The sequence below is a fragment of the Cyprinus carpio genome, unplaced genomic scaffold (assembly GCF_018340385.1).
Source record: "Cyprinus carpio isolate SPL01 unplaced genomic scaffold, ASM1834038v1 S000006753, whole genome shotgun sequence".
In the NCBI taxonomy this organism is placed as follows: Eukaryota; Metazoa; Chordata; class Actinopteri; order Cypriniformes; family Cyprinidae; genus Cyprinus; species Cyprinus carpio.
This window is the reverse complement of record NW_024879352.1, coordinates 147109-174410: the sequence shown is the minus strand read 5'-3', so window position 1 is coordinate 174410 and position 27302 is coordinate 147109. Positions and strand designations below refer to the sequence as shown.

The 27302-nt window shown below is 34.9% G+C and overlaps 1 protein-coding gene across 1 annotated transcript; it reads right to left on the bottom strand.

Moving 5' to 3' along the window:
- Nucleotides 1-3889: 3889 nt before the first annotated feature.
- On the bottom strand, nt 3890-27301 carry LOC109066967 (circadian locomoter output cycles protein kaput-like). Its single transcript, XM_042755836.1, has 22 exons — nt 27240-27301; nt 26154-26379; nt 25307-25399; nt 18776-18832; nt 18119-18267; nt 17118-17209; nt 16928-17017; nt 16103-16223; nt 15812-15925; nt 14353-14471; nt 13956-14038; nt 9958-10064; nt 9676-9823; nt 9456-9531; nt 8548-8692; nt 8329-8429; nt 8079-8168; nt 7578-7736; nt 7274-7501; nt 6268-6449; nt 5800-6073; nt 3890-4822 (listed from the first exon to the last, which is right to left on the bottom strand). The coding sequence occupies exons 3-22, from the start codon at nt 25324-25326 to the stop codon at nt 4523-4525; spliced, it is 2655 nt and encodes an 884-aa protein (XP_042611770.1). The 5' UTR covers nt 25327-25399; nt 26154-26379; nt 27240-27301; the 3' UTR covers nt 3890-4522.
- Nucleotide 27302: the final 1 nt, after the last annotated feature.

Sequence of the window (27302 nt, the reverse complement as noted above, 5' to 3'; positions counted from 1 at the left end):
CAGTGTTACCTGAACTGTGGTTATGCAAACATAAAAAATATGAATAACTTTATTACCTGCACTTTGGTAAACATATGGGTCAAGGCTTCCAGCACTGCTTCAGATGTAACTAAGCTGGCTGCTGAGGCAAAACGTGGAAGTGATTGCGCAAAGTCTATTAACGACATGGCGAGAATGCAGCATAAGTTAGATTTTTAACAGGATGTTTAATTGTCTGTTTTCCAAGTTCAGATCTGGTGATCGTCTCCTAGCAACAGTGGCGTAGTTATTCCTGATTTGAATCTTTACTTGAATGAATCGGTTGAGTGAATGATTAATTGACTCACTGGAAAAATCCCTTCAACCAAAGCACAGATCTAATTTATGAAACTTATTTAGAGGAAAACAATCACACCCAAAAATACAGGAATAAAAACAGTCAATACAATGTATATGTATATATATATATATATATTTTTTTTTAAATAATTTTATTTTCAAAATTGAATAAGGGGAGTAAACGGCACTGTTTGTTTAAAAAGGTTCCATCATTTCAATGTTAAATGTAAGAATGGCCTGGCTCACAAAATGAACCCAATACAGCACACTGTTTTCTGATATTACAGATTTCTTTTTCTTTTAAAAACTGCGTTCAGGAAAACGGGGGGAGTGATGTTGTTGTTATTGTTTGAAAACCTAACAAATGGTGAGAGTTTAAACCTACTTATAGGTATAATTTAAGTACTTTTCTATTTTTCCTCCACATTAACGTGTACTGACCAGATCAATTTCATGAGCCAAACACAAGTGCTCTGCAAAGAGTACATCACACGTACAACGATTAAATGATAGCAAGAGAACACTGATAGACATTCAGAACTTCTAGTGCGTACATCAGAACTACAAAACATTTAACATGGTTCACCACCTCCTTTTCCACTGGGTGCTTTTAATATTTCAAAAACAAATTGAACAGGATTTCGCCAGCGCTTGCCCATCTTTCCTCAGAGCTCTTTGGGTTAAACGCCAGCTGAGGTGCTTCGAGCACCACAGACAATTCAGAGGTACATAGAGGGCAACTATTTTGTATCATCCTTTCTTTTTTTTTGTGGCTCTTTACAGTAAATGCAGAAGAATGTGTGTTATTGAAGAGGTCACTATCACAAGATCAAGTAAGGAAGAGAAAGGAGGGGCAAGACTGATGTGGATTTGTTATTATTCTGAACCATCCCGAGGAAGCTGTAGTATTTCTGTTACCTTAGGGCTGACATACAAATCAGTGCAGAAAACAGAAAAACAACCCCTTACACTCTAAAACATCATCATGTGTCAACAACTGACATCTGATGCCTGTGCAAGAGGATGCACTATGTATCAGAAGGTCATTTTTTGACCCAGCCTGAATTTGTACAGGTGTCCTATACTTTTTAAGCAAGACTTTAAAAAAAAAAAATGTATTACCTTCAAGTACCCCAAGTCTGCAGCAAACATGAATGACCTCTCTTACTCGGGCAAAAGCCTTAAAATAACCACTTCCTGAATCCAACTGCATTTTGGGGAGAAAGTTCAACTGGTCCTCCAGTGTGTCACAGTTTGTTTAAATCCTTCGTTTGAGGTTACAATATGGAGTAAGCTTAATTTCCGGTTCCCTTTCCTAGCAAAAGGTGCATAAGAGTTGTTTTACACATTAACTATAGTCTATCTGCATAAATTCTCTGTTCTGACCTTGCTGTAGAAAAATAAGAACATCTCATTTTCTATATATTCCTCTTTAAAATATGTTACTATAAAGCTAAGTGACAGTTTTACATTCAATCAATAATCTCGCCTTGCTCATTCTAGCCGTGCCGTCATAAAATTTCTGTGGTACTGAAATGTACAGCAATCCATAATTTTAACATGACCACAAACACCAACACATTAATGACCGTCATATTCCGTAGGACTGACTCGAAGGGTAAAAGAACAACAGGGTGAGCTAGATTACATACTGCATTATCATAGATCTCTTGAGTTATTCTGCTATTGTGTGGATACTGCAACATGAACTGTGATTGGACCAGCACTCAGGGTGGTTGGCTTTAACATCCCGTACAAACCGAACTGATATGGAAAATATTGGAATAAACTACACCTGTCTACTTGTACAAACCTGCAGAGGTAATATGGCAATCGTGGCCTAATGTTTAGAGAGTCGGACTTAGAGAGTCGCGGGTTCGAGTCTCGGTACTGGCAGCGAATCTAGGTGGCGGGGGAGTGAATGACCAATGCTCTCTTCCACCCTCAATACCACAAGTGAGGTGTGCAGCTTTGAGCAAGGCACCGAACCCCCAACTGCTCCCTGGGCGCCACAGCAAAAATGGCTGCCGACTGCTCCTGGTGTGTGTCTGTGTGTGTTCACTGCTCACTACTGTGTGTGTGCACTCGGATGGGTTAAATGCAGAGCACAAATTCTGAGTATGGGACACCATACGTGGCTACACATCACTCACTCAATATTGCTCATTAGTGCTCTAATTTCTGATGATTAGTATAATAATTAAAACAATTAATAATAAAGACTCACAAGACCAATACATTAAATAAAAAACCTGTCCTCCATAAGTGCTACCTGTTGATTAAACTAAGCTAAAAAAAAAAAAGTGCTACCTGTTGTTCTCTCTCTCTCTCTCTCTCTCTCTCTCTCTCTCTCTCTCTCTCTTTTTATATATATATATATATGAAAAAAAAGGTAATGGTGTGACCCATTTGACTAGAGGAAAACAATTATTACTTTAGAACATTGATGATGGCTAACTACTAATAAACGTCTCAGAGCAACTTTGTGGAAACTTGTCTTGTCAAACATATTAATCAACTACAATCTGGCATATCTGAACTGTAATACTACAGGGGCCAACAAACAGAATCAGATTATCAACATTAGAGTTGCTTTCTGTGCTTTGGGCAAAGAGCTAGAAGTTGCTAGTGACTATGTCAGCGTTACAGAGGTACTAGTGAACCGATACATTCCTGCTTTTCCAGAGCTGAGTGGAAGAAGGTTGCAAAGTCAAGTCATTATCACTGAAATGTCATCGTTTGTCAACGAGTGGAGACCCAAGAAGGCAAGTGAACGTATTCCTGCATTAAAGCTGTGCAAATATGTGATAATTTTCTATCTCTAGTTGATAGAGAGGTTTGGTTGTGTAAAATTATATTTCTGGTTATTCAAACCTATTTAATGAATCATACCTAAAACACTGTATAACAGTGTAAACAACTATGTAAACCATTGTAAAACTAGAGGAAGCTATGGCTTAGCCTTATGCTAATTTACCTGTATCATTTAGGATCAAATATACTATGCGATTATATTTTTCCTCATCATAGCCCTGCTGTTTTAAGCTTCAGTTCCAGTTCAGCAGAGTGCGTAAATATCTTAATAGCGAATGGCCGCTGAAAGCTGTAATGATTCTGCGCTAAACAGTCAAAGCACCGTTTCTATTTCTTTTTTTTTTTTTGCTTTACTGCATGATATACTAAATCTGAAGCCTTCTCTTTAAACTATTTACAAATGTAAAACATCTCTCTGAAATATTCATATCTATATATTTTCACTTACTAAGGTGTATAACACGATGCAAAACATCTAAAGATTGCCTGTTCCTTTAACAGTTTTACTAAAACACGAAGGCCGTTTTAAACCAACTGTGACACAATCTGTGGATCCAGCATTGCCTGCTTGGCAGACACACATACATACAAACACATGTGCGCAAGCACATACACACACTCACCTCCATCCCACTGGAAAAAGGAAGTCTGTGAAGAGATCAACCATTATGTGTATTAAGTTTAGCTTTTTTCCTCAGAATATTAGAAAAAAAAAAAGTATATTCAAAGCTACAAATAACAGACTACGCTTTTCGTCTCATGCATCATATAAAATATTAGTTTCTCTTTCCTTTTGTCCATATATTTACACATTATTTTACAGGTGAACTGTACAATAAAAGTTGAATCCACGTGGCAATCTTAAAAATATTTTCTGACCCAAATTACTTGCGACAAGTAAAATGAGGAGGAAAGAGGAAGAGAAAGAGAGACCCGAGAGAAAGAGAGAGGTGCAGTTTGTCCTTCTTCAGGTCTGCGGCTCCTTCTGCATAAATAAAACCTGTGAAAGAGGGATGACGGCACACACTGGGCATACGAGACAAGGGGGAAATGGTTATTGTGGAGGAGATAGTTTATGGAAAACCAGATGCCGCTGATTCCTTGCCAGCTCGCAGAAAGTTCAGCAGTCATGGTTGGACCTCTCCCAGAATTCAGTGCAAGCAGCTGTTGATCAACTACCTACAGGTCGGATAGGGCACGGGGTTAAAAAAGGACACCTGTTTAGGTCTGGCCCTTCACCTACTGTATAAGCAGTGGAAGGGTATCTGAGAGGGTACAGTACAAATACTGCAATTTTTTTTTTTTTTAGCTCCAAACATCCCCCTCAGAAGCCCCTCAGCTTGCAGGACTGCTCAGTGGTGATCTGGTTGTGTCTCTGACGTGCGGTCAGCTACTGAGGTGGCGCGTTGGACCGGTCCATGCTGTCTGAGCGATGAGCTGCCAGTTGCTGCTGCAGCTGCTGCTGTTGTTGCTGCTGTTGCTGCTGCAGCTGCTGCTGCTGTTGTTGATGTTGCTGCTGCAGCTGTTGTTGTTGCTGTTGATGCTGCTGCTGCAGTTGTTGCTGCTGCTGTTGCAGTTGCTGCTGTTGTTGTTGTTGTGTTGCGGCTGCAAATGTACCTTGCTGCTGCAGGGGAAACGCTGCTTGAAGGATCAGCTGGGCAGATTGGTTGCTATGTAAAAGCCGAGGAGCCTGCAGAATGAAATGCAAAATATCAATATATATATATATATATATATATAGAGAGAGAGAGAGAGAGAGAATTTATTTATTATATTTTACTAAATTTTTTAATATTAACATCACATGATTTGATTACATTTATAATTTAAAATGAATTAAAAATATACATTTATACATTGTAAATGTGTGTGTCTGCATGTCCTTTAAAAACATGTTGATCTATTCTATTCTATTTTATTCTATTCTATTAACTTAAAGGCAGGAAGTCATTTTCAGCTACACAGATAAGAAAAACTTTCAATAAAGGAATAGCGGTCACAAAATTTTAATAACTTTTTTAACATTTTTGGAATAAATTGGCAGACTTCTTTCATTCAGCTCTTAAGCTTCAAACCAAGATGCAGAAGCACTAAAAAAGTTGTCCATAGAACATCTGTGCTGTATTCAAAGTCTTCTAGAGTCACATGATAGGGTTGTGTGAGGAAAAGGCAGGGATCTAGGTCATTATTCATAGCAAATCTTCACACCCACCCTAGCTCTCAATTTTCATCAAAATTGTCAGTATGAAACTGAAATTGTGACAGTGTTTTCCCTCACTATTGTGACACACATACACATGAAATGGCTATCAAATGAGAAAAAAAAAGAAAATGTAGGACAGGACTTGATTTTGTCCATCTGGAATTGATTTGTTTGTCAGTCTAGAACTGATCCTGGAATTGATCTGGAATTGGATCATAGAAAGTAGAAAGTAAATGAATGACTGCTGGTGTAAATGTCATTTTGAAGCTTCAGTCCTCATTTATCGTAACTGTCTGTGAAAGAACCACCAGCAAATTCTTCCAGGTTTCACTTTTCATGACATGAGTAAATGACTAAAGAGTTTTCATTTTTGCCGGAGCTCTCTTTAATCAATAAGTTGACTAAAAATACGCTATAGTCAATAAATGCTAAAAGGGTCCTAATTCTCCGTGTGGGAGGATTACCTGTAGGAACTGCGTTTGCTGCTGGGCAAGCTGAGCCTGGGCCTGTCCTTGCTGTTGGGCGGTTCCTGTAGCTGTCTGTGACTGCGTCTGAGCCTGCTGCTCCTGCATCTGCGCAGATGGCTGCTGGGTGATGCTGATTGTTTGACCCTGGCCCTGCTGCGGGGCAAACGCAGTCACCACCTGCCCCATGAACATGGTGGTAGGCACCATAACTGCACCACACGCCATTGGGCCGGTTACTAGCTTAGTGAGGAGCTGTGGGGCAGCAGGGAACCTGTGGGAGGCAGGACAAAATGTTATTAGATAGCTTTGTTATGAGTTTCTGTTGGGATCAGTTGTACCATGACATGGTCAGGAATGAATGTTTTATTGTTCATTAGTAAATAACCAAAAGGTTTTTATAGCCTGCAAAGAAGCTATATTTACATGAAGGAGAATGAAGGAGGTTTGTAATAGTGTTTCATGTACCGTATCTGCCGGTCTTGTGAGAAGGTGGCAACCGCGGCTCCGCTGGGGCTGCTGTTCTGGGCTAGGCTTGTGGAGATCTGCACAACGTTGGCCTGCGCCGGCTGAGAGATCATCATGGTATTATACAAAGATGCAGGCAGTGCTCCCTGAGGAGGCTGCAGTGTGTGAGACGTCCTCTGAGACTGTTAAAAACAGACAGAGATACAGATGTTAGACTATATTTATGTACACATTTATATATTCACATATATGTACACAGCATATTATACTGTGTTATTTATATACTTTTACATTTAACAGAAGGCTGTTTTATCTTTTTTATCTGAACCTACCACAGATTTTATTTATAGAGACGTTTTTGACATTTTTAGATTTATAAGGTTGAATATTCAGCAAAACATTGCACATTTTCACTCTTCTAAACATAGTAATGTAGCAGTGTTCTTTTAGTATTATTTATATACTATCATAATTTTTATTAATATTTTTAATTAGCTTTTTATTTTTATATTTTCAGTTTTTATTTTTGGTTAATTTTAGTCATTTTGTTATGTGCTTTTGTCATTTTTTTGTTTTTTAAATATTACTATTTAGGTTTAATTCAGTTTTTATATTCATTCAGGGTTAGGAGAAAGTATTTCAGTTAGTTGTCAAGATAACATTTCTCTAATGTTTTTTTTAATCTAATATAAATAGTTTATTTCATCTCAGCCTTATTAAAAAATTTTTTAGTTAAGGACAATCAGATAGGATTTCGTGTCATAAAGTAATATAAAGGACTAAACTATATATTATATATATATATATATATATATATATATATATATATATATATATATATATATATATAATTTAATACTGAATTTAATATGGAAAACAAATATTGCTTTGATGAAAATGTCTCGCATGGATGTGTAAAATCTCAAGTTTTAATTAATAGTACATTTTTTGCTATGTCTGTTGCTATTTTTCTAATGCATTTTCATAGAAAAGCTCACTGTCTCACCTGAGTTAGATTGGAGCTCTGATCTCTGAGAAGGTTCTGTTGTTGTGGCGGTGCCTGCTGAGGATGCTGTGTAACAGTGTGTTGTGTCCCTGTATGTGTGGATTGCAGGCTTCCTGTCGGCACCACCGCCCCCTGCATGGACAGAGAGCCCCCTGACTGCACGGATGATCCCTGCGTCAGCTGCACTGAGCCGAGGTTGAGACTGCTGCCTCCGGGCTGCAAGAACATCTACAAAGCCAAACAAAAGGGTGTCAATTTGAGGCAGGGAGTGCACCTTTAATCAAAAGCTAGGGGCCGCTCTTACCTGTAAGTTCTGTCCTTGCACCCTCTGCAGCTCCTCCTGGATTTGCCGCAGTTCCTCTTGTTGTCTCTGGATGTTGGCCTCAATCATGCGTGTGCGCTGTTCCAGCTGCTCCTTAAGATGCTGCATTGCATCCATCTGCGTGGAAAACTGCAGCACCGGCTACAAAACGATGAACAGCACCAGGTATAACACTTTCAGTAAGCCTCAGGAGTTAAAGCTACCAGAACAATTACAGGTCTTCAGATGCAAAATGATTCTGCAAAATGCTCTTAAAGGTCACATAAAGCTTTGAAGCAGCCTTTGATATAAATTAATTTATTTGAACACATTATGATAATAGCTTGGTAAGATGTAGACTGTAGAATATCTAGACTGTAGAATAAATGTAATTTATCCTGTGATGCCAAAGCAGCCATTACTCCAGTCTTCAGAGTCACACGATCCATCAGAAATCATTTTTATATGCCGATTTAGTGCTAAGTAAAAGGGATGTTGAATTACCTGCACACTGGGCTGAAGTGGTTGAGGCTGCTGAGGCTGAGACACAAGAGATGTTGCCATCGTCTGTCCTGTGTTCTGAGAACTCATTGACTGAAGAGGGACGACACACAAGGACAATACTCAGTGTGGACAATTTCATGTTACGTTATAATTCTCTTCTTATCCTACATTGTTGTTTATTTCAATATTAAGATGGGTTTTGTGTTTGGACACTATTTCACCGAATTCAGTGATCATGACATGTACCAACCTGACTGCTAATAGAGGACCTCCGCTGTGATGTCATCTCAATGGCTGACACTGATTGGCGGGGGGGTGTGCTATGGTCTGTCTGCAGCTTTGTCTGTGTGGCTACAGACACACAAACATATATGGGTTAGTCACAGCACTGAAATGTGTGTAAACATCTTAACATGCTGTGGCTGGGTTTTTTTGAGCACCAGCTTCTCTCTTTGGTATGTATACGTACACGTAGGGTCCGAGACGGCGGTGTGTGAGGAGGACTTTCGGGAGCTCCGTGATGAAGCGGAGGGTGTGCGGCTGTGATCGAATCGCTCTAGCGCCTCCTTCAGGCTGGAGGTGTTCAACTGGGACTCCGAGCCGGAGTCCTGGGACTGAGCAGAGTGAAACAGAGTGGGATTAAAGGATTGTTCTGGCTTCAGTGCAAATTAACATCTATCAAAGCATCTGTGGTACAGAATCAATTAACCAAAAATAACTGGGGGGGGGGGGGTGCATTCTTTAAAAATAAAAAGGTTAATTGTAGCACAGTATTGATTATCACAGAAAATAATAGGGGAAAAAACATCTTTAAAAAATGTTTTACACCGGATGCATATCAACTACAGTGTATAAATGTATTCAATTTATAAAATGAATATATTACTGTGAATGTAACATATAAAACAATAACATATATTTTTTTATGAATGATGAATTTAGATTTTATTAGAAACTGAATTTGTGTAAATACAAATAAGGATATTTATTTGCATCTTAAAATGTAATAAATTATTAATAAAATAAGAACAAAATTTATTAAATAAAAGTATATAAATATTACGAAACAAAATATTAAATATTAGTTTAAATAAATTGTAAATTTTTTATTATATTTGGAGGACGTATGGGAATTCAGAATTGAATAAATAATTAAATGTAAACACAATCTATATGAATAAATGATAAATATTAGAATTAAATTATTACACATTAAAATAAACAAGCTATTTCAAATGACTATTAATAGCATAATACTTAATCAAATTTTATACAAAAATGTCTGTGTAAATAAATGTATCTATTGATACTTTACATACTTGGCTGTTATATTGGTGGCTAAATGGGGATTCAGAACTGAATACAGAAATGTCTCACCTTGTCTGCTGAGATCTCAGGAGGTGATTCCTCAATGCCCAGCTCCCTGCGCTGTTCAGCCCTCACTTCAGCATAACTGAGACAAAAAAAGCATTATTTAAAAAAATAAATAAATACGACTAAGAATATCTCTACAAACAGAAGTGCCACATCCTGCTTTATATGACAGCAGTTTCTTTCTTGTTAGTAGTTCAAACGTTACGTGTTCTGAAACTCTCACCTGACCACAGTGTGCGTGCAGACGATGAACTCCGGCCGTGAGTTCCACTGGTGGTAGGTGATATAGTAGTGAGTCTGAAGCCAGATCCACTGCTGACCTTTAGTCAGGAAACGGTAATAGCATGACTTCCCCTTACCGTACTGCATCACTGCAGAGAGAGAATTACCTTATTATTATAAAAGTCAAAACTCAAGACAGTGCCATTCATTCATCAATTTCAAACCATTGTCCATTTTTAAAAGTGGGGAGACACGAGTACACACAAAGAGTAGTTGAACTCACAGTGTTCATGGCACTTGGCCAGGGTCTCCAGGTCATCCACATGATAATAGTCATACCCTGAAGTACCCAGAACCTCAAAGGGTAGGTAGCCTATGATGGGAGGTGCCCTGCAAAATACAATAATCCAACTTCACATCATCTGCATACATGCATTCAGTGGGGTCATTCTCAAAATATATGACAAATATATGGCAAAATATATGGGAAATAATTCAAATGGTTGAAAAACTCTATATAAAATGCTTTTTATAATCTAACAGTTTGTTATACTGAAAAATACTGAATTCAATACTGAAAAAAATCCTAAAAATGATTTGATTTTGTCAAGTGTCTGAAAAAAACCTTTGTGCCCTTTATCCGGTATAACACGTCTATGGCAATTATTGTTAATAATTTATTTCATTTTTATTTATTTATTTTTAATTAAATTTTTTTAATTGAATCTTTATATTTTTCCCCCCAGGTTAAGCATTAGTTCAAAGTCAAACATTTAATGAATACCCTAAATCCTTTTTCCATTGATATCTTGTCATTGGCATTATCAAATGTTACAAACATGTTGAATTGTTAAAAAAAAAATATACATATATATATATACATTTTTTTTCTTTTAAGGTCAAAGCTCAGACCGGTTCAAATGTGCAGATGGTGATTTTCCCACCACGTTGACATTAGTAAAGTTATCAATTTACCTTTAAATGCATTTTCATTGTGAAAGATTATTTAAATTTTACAATTTAAGTTTTAAATGTTATAGTTTATTGATTTTGACTGATTTATTATTTTAGTCTGATTAAACTGACACCACATTTTTTTTTTAAAAATCCCCATTGTCTTCAAGAAACAAACAAAAGTTTTACTTCATGACTAGAAAGAAAGTTTTTACAGTATAACACTAAACTGAACTGAATTCAAAAAATCTGCAACTTCATTTTTAAATTCAGATCATCTTTAATTGTTAATAATTTACAATTTTAAAATGACCCAGTGCCTTTTTTTTTTTTTTTTTTGCAAAAACTGAGTTCTTGAAACAGATTTTCAGGCATTCCCTGAGTCATATGAAAATTTTTTGGGGATAAAAACAGCATACAAATATCTGAAGTGCCACTAGCTTCTGCTAAACAACTGATAAAGTGGAAAATCATTTGCTTTAATATCTAGCATCTGTGCCAATTAAACAGAATCTGTGATTCAGCAGCGCTAGCAGCTATTTTTTCTGAAACGACTCATCTAAATTCAGTAGAAACCTTTCCAAGCATAATGGCATTAAAGTTATATTCATGTTATTCCAGATGTACAGTATTAGCCTTTGAGCCTGTGGGCTGAACGTGAGCTATTGATTACTCATTAGACATTCTGTGCAAGCATGAACACCAAACATGTCTTCAAAAACTGAAAACATTATGACCATCACAGGCTCACACAGCCTGAAATGCAGTACTGTAAAGAAATGACATTAAGACAGTGGTTCTCAGCCTTTTCGACTTCAAGGCTCCCTACTGTCCACAAATATATTCTAGGGCAGAAGTGTCAAACTTCAGTCCTAGAGGGCCACTGTTCTGCAAAGTCTCCAACTAGCCCCAAAACACCTGCCTGGAAGTTTCTAGTAACCTGAAATTTGGAGCTAAACTCTGCAGTACAGTGGCCCTTCAAGAACTGAATTTGACACCCCTGTTCTAGGGCCCCACGACTTTTCCATTTGTTTGTGATTAATTGATTAGGATTTGTTTGGTTTTTTTGCCCCCTATCCAGGTACCACTGCACTTCAAGTTCAAATAGTCAAAATGTAGAGTGGCACTGCATTGCAGTGTCAATGCTAATCTGTCACCAACTCACCTGTCAATCAACCATTGTGCTAAATAATGGGGGGTTTAAACCTTGATGGTTCCACACGACTTAAAGGCAAAATATGTAAGTGTTTGCCGCTAGAGGTCGCATTTTCAAAACAATAACAAAGACGAAGCTTGATGACAAGGAGAGTGGAACATGGGAGATGACGTTTTCACCATCCAGAGATGTCCAAATCATGTTCACGGATGTAATGAATAATTTTTTTTTATAACCTGTACCTTGCAAAGTTATTTAAACAATGAATAAATTATATGGAGAAAGTGAGCAAAGAACATTTAACATTACATTGTCACAGAACAGTAACTTATGCCTGACACTTTAGTCTAGCGCGAGTTTAAGCACTCTCAAAAAACTCCCCTTATAATCAGTAAAGCTGTCTATACACTGTTTGATGAATGCATCTCCTACTTACATCATACATACATCTGCACCCAGTTTGTTACCTGTATGATGAAAGAATACACTCAGTGAGTGCGCAATGAACAAATCTCCGGTGTTTCAGCGATGACTCATCTTAACACCTCTGATTGGTCGCTGCGTTTATAAACTCAACAGATTCGTGTGTGATTGGTTATAACGCGCAACACTGTAAAAGCGCAAAAAAAGATTCATGGTGCAACACTGAGCAGATCTCAATTTAATGCTGCAGTCTACACTTTTCATTTCATTTTCATTTTATTCACGACTTTCTACAAGCGGAAACCGATAATGCGGATATTATGTAATTGATAGGCAACAATTAACCAGGACGAGCCATTATATAAAATTGGATTTCTCTGGATTTACAAATTATATAACTGAAATGAAAATGCTGCAATTTAGTACTTAAAATATATTCACTTGTAATATCAAGTAACATTATAGTTAAAATTATAATAAAGTACTTTACTTATCAAAATAAGTGTGAATGACAAAAGATTATTAAATCATGATGATTTATACTTTAACCCTTTAACTGTCACCCCCATTTTTTAAAATAGGCATTAAAGTGCACTATCCAAACTTAAATTGTTGTAATTTATGAACACTTTGGAATATAGACCTAAGGTTGGTCTCTTTTTAAAGAAGAAAATTAGCAGATTTTTAAAAAATATTAAAGTATCAAAAAGTTACAGAAGTTTAAATGTACTGTAAATAAAATATCCTATATTCATTTTATTATATTTTATTTATTATAAATATTTTACATAACAGGTTTAACTCTAAAATTGGTATAACATTAAAGCCTTGTGTCTAAATAAGTTATGTTCCAAATTTGAAGTTGATATGAAAAAAATTGAGGTTCCTGTGAGATTTTATTTAGGGCGTCATACCACAAACAGCCACTGGGAGCCATCAAAACTCCTTTGAATTTTGTTTAATGAATTTTTCTCTAGATTTCTCTGTCAATTTTACTTCTATCTCAAATAATTTACGATGATTACTAAAAGATTTTATAGAGAAAAAGGGCAACAAAAAAAGAGCGCCAAGCATCCCACAGGTGGGACGGTGAAAGTAAAGCTTTTAATTTGACAATATAAAAGTACACTTTTTTAAAAAAAAAGTGTATTCAAGTGTTCAGAAACAGTCATGACAGTGTACTGTATGTACAGTATGTATGTACAGTACACTGTAGTAGACATTTCATTAATATTCTGAGTACACTTAAAAAAAAACTTATTTTAAGCACACCTTTTTTTTTTTTACAAGCAATGAATTGTTCTTTTTTCTTTCTTTTCACTTTCTTTCATTTCCTTCCTTAGATCTAGTTTCTCAATTTTATTCCTCATTATTTTCTACTTCTGCTGCTTGTTTAATTCTTCTGTTCCTTCTTTTTTCTTTTTTTTGCTTTCTTTGATTTTTTTTTTTTGTTTTTTTTTCTTTGTTTTTTTGTTGTTGTTGTTGTATCTCTGTGTTGTAACAGTGACAGTGATGTATCAGTAGATATACAGTCATGAAATCAGAGATCCTCTCTCTGAAATCCAATCGCAAGTGGTCACAGGTGACACATTCTATCCAGAGTAAAATCTCGTCTGACCTCTAGTGATCAGATCACCTGAGACAGGTAATATCCGGGCCTAAGTGAATCAGACTAGCAGAGCAACTCTTTAGTTTTCCGGAAGAGGGAAGGTGATGTGTTCTGTCGTGAGAACAGATGAAGTTCATACCTGTGGTCCAAGAAGAGGAATTTCCACTCTAAACTATGTCTGGAGGTGAATTCCTCATTGGGCTCCTCCACAAAACACATTTCCTGTTGAACAGAGGTTATAAACAAGACTGTTCTTACACTTTTAGCAGACAAAAAACGAAAACAGAAACCAAGTGACCTACTTCTCACACTGAGTGCTTTGCATGCTGGTCATTTATCAGTGTCTTCAAAAACAAAGGCAATTCTTGCACAAACATGTACAGTGTCTATCAACACGCCCACACAAATACATTTAAACTGTGTCACGATGAATATGTACATAACAGATCTGAGTGAAGTTGTCACTGTCTGTCAGGCAAATATTAGAAGTCACAGGACCAATGAGAAGGTGCCAAATCGGCTTTGGCTCAACCTACCTTGATAAACTGAGGCTTGGCTAACCTCACAGTTGCTATGAAACACACTCGGTCTTCAAACATGGGCCTCAGCGATCGCTGGATCACTCCCTCAAAGCCGTTACGTGTTGAGTTAGGCACTACAAAGGAAAAAATAAATCAAAAAATCTTCATGAATGGAAGTGTTTTGAGAGATATGATAAACAATAAGCATATTTTCTTTAGCATACCACTAGGGGGCATCACCTGCAAGGAAACATTAATTCAGATATAAGAAACTCTTTGTATCTAAAACAGTCATTTTTTGCAGTGTTAATTTTAAGATATAGTTTGTCTTTTGACAAAAAAAGTTGAAAACGAAAATTACATTAAGTCAATATATTGTTAAATGTCATATTTAATCATTTTAGTCCATTTTATTCTCACTAATATTAATATTAACTGAAAATTAAATATGATCATTATTCTTAATATTATTATTTAGAGGAATTAAAAGTGACAATGATCAAAAGTGATAGTAAAATTTATACAGATGTTTTAATAATGTTAACAAAATGAAAACAAAACATTTTTCAACACTGATAATAATAAATGTATTAAGCATCTTGAGGATCAAACCAGCGAATTTGAATGATTTCTGAAGGATCATAAATAATTTTCAAAAATAGTATAAAAAAAAAAAAGTTTAAGCAAAAATTTGCAAACGGACAAAAATTTATCAATTTATGACAAATGAAACTTTTACACCATTAAACGTTTATTAGTAAACTTTAAGCATTTAAAGGATTTATTAACCTGAATTCGTGAAATAGAATATAATGAATATCCTTATATGTCATCTATTTTAATTAAAGTGGTGTAAATCATCATCAGTCTTTTTCCATCTCATCTAATCTTTATTTTTGCAGAAATAATAATAATAATAATAATAATAATTATAATCATTTCTTGTATTTTTTTTTATTTATTTTTTATAATTATATATATTATTCTATATTATTTAAAGCTGATGTTTAAATACTCCCCCATCAACTGCTGTATAATTAAGTCTATTTGTAGGTCAATTCCTTGGAAAAGTGTAAACAGCGGCTCTGTAGGGAAAAACATCACTCTGTTTGTTTGATCATTCCAACCAACACTGGCTCCATCAGTGGTGTGAGTTTGGGAATATCTATTTGTATAAACAAAGCCTGTTTGAAAACCATCATTCATTATTTTTACAATTATGTTTACTGACACCCGTCAAATTACACTTCACCTTAAGCCAAAAACGGTCAACTTTCCATCTCAAAATCTGGGTCAGAAGCCTGTTTCCTTGGCAAACTGGCTTTTCGCAACACTTCCTATTCATATAATGATCCTTGCTCCATCTACTCTCACATAAGAAGCGCAAGCAATCAAGCACTTGGCTGCGTAATTCAATAAATGGATCCATATGAAAGACTCGGCTGATGCTGCAGGCACTCGTTCTGACACTCACCAGTGTTAAGGGACTTAAAGTTTCCGATGAACTTAACATACTCATAAACGGGCGGCTCTTTCGGGTCGATCGTGCCCCGGAGCATGTGGCAACAGAACTCTAACTGGTTCTTTGCTGCAGGGAAGCAAACATAACAAAAAAAAACAAGAAAACAGCATTAATGAGCTCTAGTCTAGTGATCTGTGCTCAAAGAAATGAGACAATAACAGAGAGAGAGACCAGAAGAAACCATTTTTATGTTCATGAGGTGATGAGAAACATGTAAAGACAGCATGTATGAGTGATTCTTACTTTTTAGGTAGTCTGGGGTGAGGGTCTCTCCCTCCAGCTTGTGTGTGGACAGGGCTTTATACACCTCTGAGTGCTCACCCAGTGGAAGGAAATTCAACAGATTCTGATCTACAAGATCAGACTGAAAACACAACAACAGACATCTTCAGTATCACTCGTACTCACACAGTAAAGCTGTTCACATGAATAACTGGAGGCTGCAGGGTTGTTGTAACAGATGCATGGATGCAGTATCAGCCACTGTAACTGCATTGTGATACTGCTTATTTGCATCTGCAAAATGCTGTCAGTGTGGTTGGGTTAGGAGGTTAGGACCAGTTGTCCACACAAATAGTAGCTTAGCAATATCATCAAATTCATTTAGATTTACTATTTGCTTTAATATTTTTAGTAGCTGATGAATTTAGAGACCTAACTTCTCACATGAAGTGAATTTGAGGACGTTTCTGTCACCCTATTTTTTTGAAAAGTTTGGGTTAGTACGATTTTTTTTTTTTTTTAAAGAAATACATTTTTATTGATCAACAATGCACTAAATTAATCAACAGTGACCGTAAACCATTCATAATGTTGAAAGTTGTTTTGAAGTTTCTATTTAGCAAAGAGTCCTAAAAAAAAATTATCATAATTTCTCGAGCATCAAATCAGCATATTAGAATCATTTGGAGTAATGGCTGCTGAAAATTCAGCCTTGCCATATCAGAAATAAACCATATTAAAAATTGCAAAAATATATTAAAATAGAAACTGTTATTTTAAATTGTAATAATATTTCACCAAATTAAAGATTTCACTTTTAAATAAATACAGTGTGTTTATACTCACAGGTAGATGTTCTAATAAAGACGTGACACTTTCTGAGACGTAGATTATGTTTCCGTCCGTCATGATGGCCAAAAAGAAGCCATCTAGTGCCTAAAATCAGAGCAAATTAAGAATATCAATAATTCTGCAGTTTTAGTGTTTACTGAATAAATACACACAAGTAGGGGGGTTTAGGCAAGTGTGTATGCACCTCCAGCATCAGCTGTGTGAACTCCTCATTGCTAAGAAAGGGCGGCTTCCAGTCCTGACGGATTTCACTCGACTCAGACTGTGCGGCAATTTCTGAGGGAAAGAAAATACCAACATTGAGGTTTCGGTTTTAAATAGAGCACAAAGAACTAAAACATACAAACTTTATTTCATCAGGTTAATAAACTAAATGTTTTATTAATTATAAGGAGCATAATAATTATGCACTTTGTAATATCAGCTGCCTAAAACAGGGATTTTATATTTTTGAAAATTTCAGTTGTTTTTATTTTGATTTCGTTTTGCATTTTAAAACAGCAGTTTTGATTTATCTTATTAATATTATCACTTTTACCTTTTTAATATATTTTATCATTTTATAATATTTTTATTTATGTTTCGTTTTCTAGATGTTTTAAGCACTGCACCAAACGGTTCAATCTCTGTTTAGCACACACACTACTTTTAGAAAATGCATCATTCACAAAAAAGCTGTCTAGTGGAATGGAATCTGTTCAGAACTCTTCTTAATTTCTATTTTTGGGTTGCCTGTACAATCTTTTGTGAAGGCTGTTTTACTAATAGTTGAAAGAGCTACCACTGCGTTGTCTACTATTGTCTTGTCCATTTCAGAAACACCCACTCCTCTATGTTGAGTGAAAAAAGCAAGCTGTGGTAAAGGTTTTACATGTCATCAGACAGCTCCTTCCTGGCTAGAATTCATCAACAGTAAATAGTCTGGCTTGTGAAATCAACTTAAGTCACAGAAACCATTACTGACTGAAAATATGAGATGAACAATTAAATAAATAAATAGTATTTTCTCTGTAATTGTTTAGTTTTTTGTGTTGTTTTTATGTATATTATTGTTGCTATTTTTTTAACTTTAAGTTTTTTTTTAGGCAACGAAAATATTAAATTTACTTTGATTTTCGAAATGATTACAGCTTTAAAACGCACAACAAATTTGGTTGCAATTAATTGGTATGGCATTACAGCAACCTTTGTGCTTGCGCAGGAAGTCGATGCTCTTTTGTAGGATCGTAGACTTGTCCATCTTGCGGGTGTTGCCCGGCAACATGGTGCCCAGTTCCTTGATGAGCACATTGAACTGGTCTCGCCTCTTCTTCTCCGACTTGTTCCTAGAAACTCTGTAGGTGGAAAAATAAGAGGTGGAAAATTCCAGTGGAAATCAATTGCTGACTTAAAGACAATAACATAATTTCATCTTCTTTCAGAAGTCTCAGTTAAGCACTAAAATACATGTCAACTCTTAATTATTTACATTCTAGAAGTTTACTCCTCAAAATGATAATGGGATGCTAGTGTAATCTGAGAAAAATCTAGAAATGCTGAGGGAAACCATTTCACGGCTCTGTGACTGTATACAGAAGAAGAGGGTGAAGCTGTGCACTCAGGTTTAACTAGGTCACACTTAAGTTTCTATTCCTTGTGCAAAACCACTTTAGATATACAATATTAGTCTATACAATCCTCTGGTGTAATGAATCATGTTTAAACCACTCTTGCATGAGATAATGGAATAAAGGGTTGGCTCATAATAGGAGTTCAGCTTGAGATAAAAAAAAAAAAAAAAAAAAGGGAAATTCCCGTTCAGGTATCATTATAATTCTCGTAATGTTTTGTTTGTTTAATCACCTTTTTGCTTTGTCCTTCTCATCTTCTTCCATCAACATAAAGATGCTGCTGTCATCCCTGAAAAGAGACCCATAGTAAGAGAGGTTAGAGCAGCTTGACCGATGTGAGCCCTACCCAGCTGTGTGACCGGCCAATTAAAGACCGCTTCATTCCTCACACATTCCAGTGTTTGTGATCATAACAGCATTCAGCGTGCTAAAATATTAATATCTGAGGCTGAACCAGCTATTTAAAATGATTGTCTCTCAAAAACTAATAATAAGGGGCTGAAGCTTTCAAGCTTTAAACAGTAACAATAAGTTTTTAGTCATACATACGATAGCTTTGTGAGAGAACAGATCGAAGTTTAAATATTCACCTAATAGTTCATCTTCAGGGCAGTGGTATTTTAGTATCATTTAGATATTATGAAGGTTTTATTAACATTTCAATTAGTTTTTTTGTTTTTCAATTTAATAATTTTCTTTTTAACTTTAAAAATTAATTTTGTTGTGTATTTGTCATTTTTTTTTTTTTCAGTCTTTTGTACTTATTTAGTGTATCAATTTCAACTAAATAAAAATGACAAATGCTGAAATAAAATAAAATCAATTTAATTTTTATATTTCAAGTAACATTTATATACCTTTATTGTTTTATTTTAAGCAACTTTTCATAAAGACATTTAAAAACTAATCCACGTTTTTCATTTAGGCTTTCATTCACATTTTAACTCTTACTCACATATATACCTTTTTTGAAGCTGGTTTTAAAAAGTTTTGTGTGTGAATGACATGAGAATCTCTGAGTCAGAACTAAAGAACCAGATCAGTTAGATTTATGAACTGCATCAACAGATTCAACTCCAAAAAACAATTACCAGTAATTCCTAAATCAAATATTGTTGACACATGAATTGACCTTTCTGTCCATATTCATTGTAAGTGCATGGAAAGGAGTTGACTCAAACAATCTCCAACATTTGCGTTTCACTGAAAGAAAAAACAATCATACAGGTTTGGAATGACCACTGTAAGGGTAAGTAACTGACTGAGAAAATACAAAAAATGACCTAAACCAAGAAAATGTGCAAGCCTTTTCTTTTGACACCCCACAATATTGAATCATAATCAGGTCATGCAATAAATCATTGATTAAACCAGCAGTATGTCAGCAGTGGAGGTGGCAGTGAGAGGTGGATATAAAGACCTGTAGGGGCGCTGTGTGTGTCAGTATATATTTAGATAGATACCCAGTGTTCTTTGACTCAGCTGCTTTTAGAGCACAAGACAGAAAGCGAGACCAGCTGGTCATGGCAGAGGACCTGAAATCAGTTTGTAACGGTCGTGATTGGGGTTTGATTTCATGCCTGATGTCATAGCAGCTTTTCAGCTCCAAAGCAGTATGGGGTTGGAATGACATAAGGTCGAGTAAATGACCGTTTTAATGATCTCTTTAAGGTCATCACAATCACTCTGTCTTTTTAGCCTTGAGATAACTGGTCTTTTGCACAGGGTGTACAAATGTGTGTCTGTCTCTGGAACCGCAGAGATCACAATGACCTTTCATTTAGTGCATGCAAACATGTGATGCGTGCACACGAATGAATGAGTGTTTTTATGTGTGCGAGACGAGATGCAAGTCAACCGTATGAAACGTGTATTTGCAAAGTTGCGAGATTAATGAGTGCAAACAACAGGCTGGGTAAATAAAACAGTGCATGTGGCTCTGCCACTGGGTGTCCATTACCACCATTTTTACATAAACAATTCAGAGCTTTCCTCAACCCATTTTGCATCAAGGGTTGTGGGTGTGTGACTGTGTGTTTGCATAAGGAAGCACCCACTGCTCTAATAATGCCATATTATATGGTTAATGTTATTGCTGCATGTGGGAAAACTGCATTTTAAATTAAGACACACATACAACATGCAGTGTTACAGGAAAAGGAAAAAGAAAATTAAGGGGAAAATAAAGAAAATAATGTATAACATCTATTACTGAGTTTAAAAAACCACATTAACATCAACTGACTTGGCTGTCAAACAAAAAGATATTTATATCTGCTCTGTGAAATTCAAAGCCATCTGCTTTAAATGGTGGGCGCAAACAATACACCAACAATACAATAAAGAGGCAAGATTAGATTTCATAATTTAATCAGGACAGTTAAGAGAAAAAGAGTCGGAAATTGTCATTATAGTTGATATTTCCTAAATTTCATTTTGTCCAAAAAAAATAAAAATAAAAATTAATTAATTATCCATTAGGCTTTAGTTTACACTAGTTTGGGATTTTTTTTTCTCACTGGTGCACATCAAGTCTTTATTTGATCATAAATACATTAAAAACAAAAACAGTAATATTCAATTGTTTATTTGATGTTTTTTTTTTTTAATAAATAAACAGTAATATTTGAAAAAAAAAAAATCAAGCTGAATCATCATTACTCCCAGCCTTCAGTGTCACATGATCCTTCAGTTATTTGATCATAAATACATTAAAAACAAAAACAGTAATATTTGAAATTGTTGTGATAATTTTTATTTTAAATTTTTTTTAACAGGATTCTTTGATGAATAGAAAATTCAAACAGCATTTACTTGAAATAGAATTATTTTGTAACATTATAAATGTCTGTCTCCTTTGATCAATTTAAATCAATTTTACTTTCTACTTGCTATTGCTAAAGGTATAAACATTAATTCTAGTGTGATTATTATTGAACAAAAAAACACCCATGAGTGCAAAAGAGGAGTCATCAATATTTTTAGTGCATTTCGCTAGTAGAGAAAGACCGTACATTATATATTAGATGCCAACGTTTAGGAGTACGCTAGCAAACAGATACCAATTAATTCATCAGAAACAGAAAACATGACATATTTCTAGAACATTACATGCATTTAGTATACCATCACGAATGCTTCGGTTGCATATTAAACCTCACACTCAACTTTCAACATCGTTCGCCTCCAAATGCGTCACTGCATCTGCCACTACAGCCTCGTGCATGACACGCTGCCAACATTAGAGCACGTGTATCGGCTTACGACTCTGAATGACTCTATTCCACACCTGTTTTTAAGCTTAAAGTTGCTGCATAAGAGACCCTCCACACAGTGACAGCACACACATTAAAGTGAGAGGAGTGCTTTAATTGTTTTGAAGACATAAACAAGTCAATTAGTCACTGCACACTCAGAGTGCATGCAACATTTTTGTTCTCACTATATAATATATATATGTGTGTTTTTTAAACGACTCATTTTGAAAATGCAGTTCATTTCAGTATACCTAAATGGTGCTCGTTTGAACAATTAGAAGTAGAAAAATGTGATGACCTACATTTATACCACAAAAACAATGCAGTGCTTGTGCATTAACATTTCACCATTCTCTCCCCGACACACGCACATAGAGGATGTGGATGGCTGATCATTAACTTTAATAGTGTTTGTGTTGTGAGAGAGACAGAGCGACTGTTTTTGTCACTAGTCCACTATCTTCCTGACTCCTGTAAGACAAACAAACCAACAGTACGAGCACAACAATGCAATAAAGATGTTTCAGAGGACAGTACTGATCACCAAACATACACAGAGGCTCAACGTGTGCTGAATTAACCATGATGTTTATTATCAAATGTAAAGTTTGCTGAGGATCATTAAAAAGAGGAGTATATCTTATAGAAAGGTATCAATTACTGGCATTGGTAAATATCAAGAGCCAATATTTGGAGTAGAATCCAAAAAAGGAAAAGTGTCTGCCACATAAATTACACTCTGCTAAACCAGTACAGGAAAAGTGGGACAGTTCCTGATAATTTATCATTGCCATTGTTTTCAAATAAGATATAAATGGCAATGTCCTATACTCATTTAGAAAAAAAATTAAGGAATAGTTTACCCAAAAATGAAAACTGTCATAGTTTACAAAACAATTAATACTTTTATTCACCAATAACGTATTTAATTGATCTAAACTGACGGTAAAGTCATTTATAATGTCATTTAAAAAAAAAAGTAAAAAATAAATCTATTACAGTTTCCACAATAATAGTAAGCAGCACAATGGTTTTCAACATCGATGATAATAGGAAATGTTTCATGAGCAGCAAATCAGCATATTAGAATAATTTCTGAAGGATCATGTGACACTGAAGACTGGAGTAATGATGCTGAAAATTCAGCTTTGTCATAACATAAATATTTTTAAAATGAATAAAATAGAAAATAGTTATTTTAAATTGTAATAACATTTCACATTAGTACAATATACACTTCTGCTTTTACTGTATTTTTTTTAAATCATCAAATTAATGCAGACTTGGTGAGCATAAAAGACTTATTTCAAAAACATTTTAAAAATTAAACTGAACTTTTGAACAGCAGTGTACCTCGCCCTGAAGAGATTCCAAACCAAATTTTTGTCTATACAAGAAAAGTCCAAATGTTGACTTTTGGACCCCATTGAATTTTACTGTATGGACAAATGAATTCAAACATTTGTCAAAATATCTTCTTTAGTGTTCCACAAAATAAAAATATTCATACAGGTATGAAATAATGTATGTCTGTAAGCAATGTATACACAATTCTCAATAAAGCTTAAGTGTTCCACTTTATCTGTATTACACCTAATTGTAACTTTTATTCAAGAGTTTTTTAAGCAGCCCAGAACTGTTCAACACACATTTGACCTAGATTTGCTCAATGAAATGTTTATCAGTGAAACTCAGAGATGTGGACTTGAGACTCCTGACTTAAACTCAAGTTACAATGTTGACGTCTTATTGCTTGGCAACCACTATATTTAAGACTAACATTTGCCAGTTTTGACAATTAGTTTTGAAGACAGAACTTCACCCAAGTTGCTGTCAGACAGTGTTTGGAAAGTGTCAAATATGTATGCGGGAGAAAAATATCAGATATGACAATTCAAAACATCATTAACTACATCAGACATCCAAAAGAACATTGTCAATGTCTGAACAAATTTGGTTGTAAAAATAAGAAAAGATATGCGATAACTTCATAATGCTGGAATGTAAAGCAACGAGCCCAATGGATATTTAGCAAGTAATGCTGAGACTAAGTTTTGAGTTTTTAACTAAATTTAATCTCATATGTGTTGCTCTACTGACATTGTTTTACTTGCACATATTTAGATTTTTAGCATATTTTAATACTTAAACCTGACAGGAAACAAAAGAATGTTCCATCATAACTAAGATTTAATGACAGTTAAAACCAGAGCACCTTGACTAACAAACTGTGACACGTCCCGCAGTCAGGCGGAAATGTAGACATAAAGGTTAAAATGGTTTTGTTGACATTAACAAAGGTAATTATGATGATAGATATCACCGCATGGTGAAGTCTAAATGTATCTGTTTTCACTTTGGCTTAAATGTACAGCAGGTAAGACCACTCTCATCTCATCAGCGAGGATGAGAGTGCATAACTGCATAGCACATTATAAAAAAAGTAATTACAAACTTGGTTTGAACTTCAACTAAGTGCTATTATGAAAATTAAAGATTTACCATACTTAAAGAAAGTATAAGAGTTCAAATGAGGCACGTTTTTGTATCCTTTTCAGTTCTGAGATGAGAAACTAATAAAGAATCTTTAATTATGAATTAAAAAAAAAGTAAAATAATACTGTTTTTCTGATAGCAGGGAATATACAGTATGTAATAAACTACATACAATTATTTAACGTAATTATTTCCTGCAGTGGCCTATACTGTACATTTGCACAAGTTAAAATGACATTGCAGTGCATTAGAAATCACCCTGTGTTCCGTCTAGCTATGTTTGACTGAGTCCTGAAGGAACACTTAGAGCTCATGCAGATGAGAGGATGTGCAACTCTTAAAAAGATAAAGAATTCACTGAATAAGGTAAGAAAATGTAGATTGTGCAAGCACGATTGTGCATTGTACGGTCCCTGTTTTCGACCGTAGGTGCCATCTCCAGTTACTTCACCTAGAAACCTTTGAAAGAGGAAAATGGAGCTGCTAACTCTATTCAGCGTGGTTATAATCCAGAGATTAGCATGTAAAATTCCACACTGCCACCACACAATGGCCCATCTCACTGTCACTCAACAGGCCAGACCAGTTAGAAAGAAGCCGCGCGCATTGCGGCTGGCCAGAGTGGGCATGTTTTGTGTCATTCCATTCACTGTTGTCACTATAGCAACTGGCCATAGGTGTGTTATATTTGCATGTTGCACGAGGGAAGGAAAGCGGTTTAAGAACATAGATATTAAGATTGTTTAATATGATCCATCCATCTCAGCTGCAAAGCTTTCTGTGCCTCTGCTGTAACTGTAACCATGGCCTCGGTCCCGGGCAAAGGATGCTGTCATGAAGGTGTTGGTTTCAAATGAACTCAGAATAACATTGAACAAAAATAATAATGTGGACATTTTATTAGTCATTTTATTGTTGCGCTGTGCTTTTTTAATGAGTGCTGGAGATTGTGGCTATTGTTAACAGAATCCATTCTACTCAGGACGGTTTGGGGTCAACCGAGGACTCACCGGTCTATGCTGGAGGTCATTTTTGTAGTGTGTTCAGGGTCGCAGTTGTACAGAGAGGACCTTTAAGCGTGAGGTAGACATTTGTACATTAACCTGGGTAACAAAATGGAGAAAGAAAAAAAAAAATACACAACAGCATTTATTTAATGCGATTTTAATTACGCACTCTGTAAACAAACAAACAAATAAATATTTATATGAATAAAAAAATAGTTTCTACTTTACACTTTCTACTGGTGTATTGGGGTTGTGATGATAAATATAAAAAGTAAATATAATTATAATATAATATAATAAATCTAAAATATAATATAAAAATTTAATTACATGTAGAATAATGGATTATGGAGTATTTGCTATACGTTTTTGTTTTGTTTTGTTTTTTAACAAAGACGACATAAAAATAATGCATTAAATTTTTCAGGTATATAACAGCAGTATCAAAGTAAACAATCAGAATTTAAAAACTTAACCATAAGGTCTATTTAGTTGCATTTAGACGGCAAGATAAGGTAATACTCTGACACACATGTTTTTTTCCATTTGTTTACATTCACACAAGAAAAAAATAACGGTGTTTATAGCTGATAGAATGGCCTAGCATTTTGTTTTAGTATCGACCTTGTAGTGAAGTATTGTTACTTTTGACATCTTTGTTTTGTACTGTAGTTACAATAATGCCCTTCTGCTGAAATTGTCATCTCATGTAAGATAGGTTACTTGCGTTTTTCCTTATTTGTAAATAATTTTGAATAAAAGTGCCTTCTAAATTATTAAATGAAAATGAAACAATGATGCATGAGGAATAAATGCAGTAATTCAACAATTTATTCAAATATAAACTTACCTCCAGGCCTTAAGGAAGGAAGAGAGGAGCTCGCCACAGGATGTAAGATGAGGACAATTGTTGGACAAGACAGAAGGTGTGTGTGAATATTAATGTTTTTGTGTGCAGGGTCAATCAGAGAATTCTGAGGTCAAAGTAGAAAAGCCTGCAGTGGGTCCCTGTGGGGTGTATGTGCTTTCATTCGGGTGTGAGACTGGAGGCACCACATGTTAGCACTAGCCACCTCCTAAAAAAACAGAAACAATTTACATCATGATTACTTTCATTTATAAGTAATGACAGTCATATGTTTAATATATACTCCTTAAGGAATTTTAACTTAACCCTGCAAAGCCTGACCTATGAAATAATAGTCAAAAATTGAACAGTTTATTGAAACTTTCAAAAAAATAAAAAATAAATAAATAAAAAACTATTTAAAAAAGAAAAAGACTGCATTTGCAATTTTTGTGAGCCAGATAGTATGATATAGGACAATATGGAGCTTATACTTGAGGGTGAAAAAAGACATCAATTTTATTCAGAGGCCATAACAGTGCAAAATTATGCAATTTTGTGCAGATGCTGATATAAGATGTAATGTAATGCAAATGTAATTTAAATCAAGAGGATTTTTGTAGAATAGAAGAATACTTGCATAAAATACATTTAAATATCAGTTGCCCCATTAATATGTCTTAGTAAGATGATATTTAAATACTCAAAACACTGTTGTTTTAATTGTATCCTATTTTATACTCACATTTTAACATGATTTTTTGTATTTAAATAAATATATTTATACACACAGACAAATATATTGTTAGCAGTATTTCAAAATGAACACTTACTGGACTGAAGCAACTTAAGTTTACTTGATTATCCATACTGAAGTTTTTTTAAATACAAAAAATCATGTTAAAATGTGAGTATATGTATATATGTATATATATATATATATATATATATATATATATATATATATATATATATATATATAATATATATATATATATATAATTATAAAAAATAAAACTAAAAGATGTAGTGATTTTTAAGACAACTGAATTGTAATGTATGAAATAATTTGGGAAGTAATAAACTCACTCATGTCATTATTTCTGTAATAGCAGCAATACTCCTGAACCACTGTAAATCTGCTCTTAAATC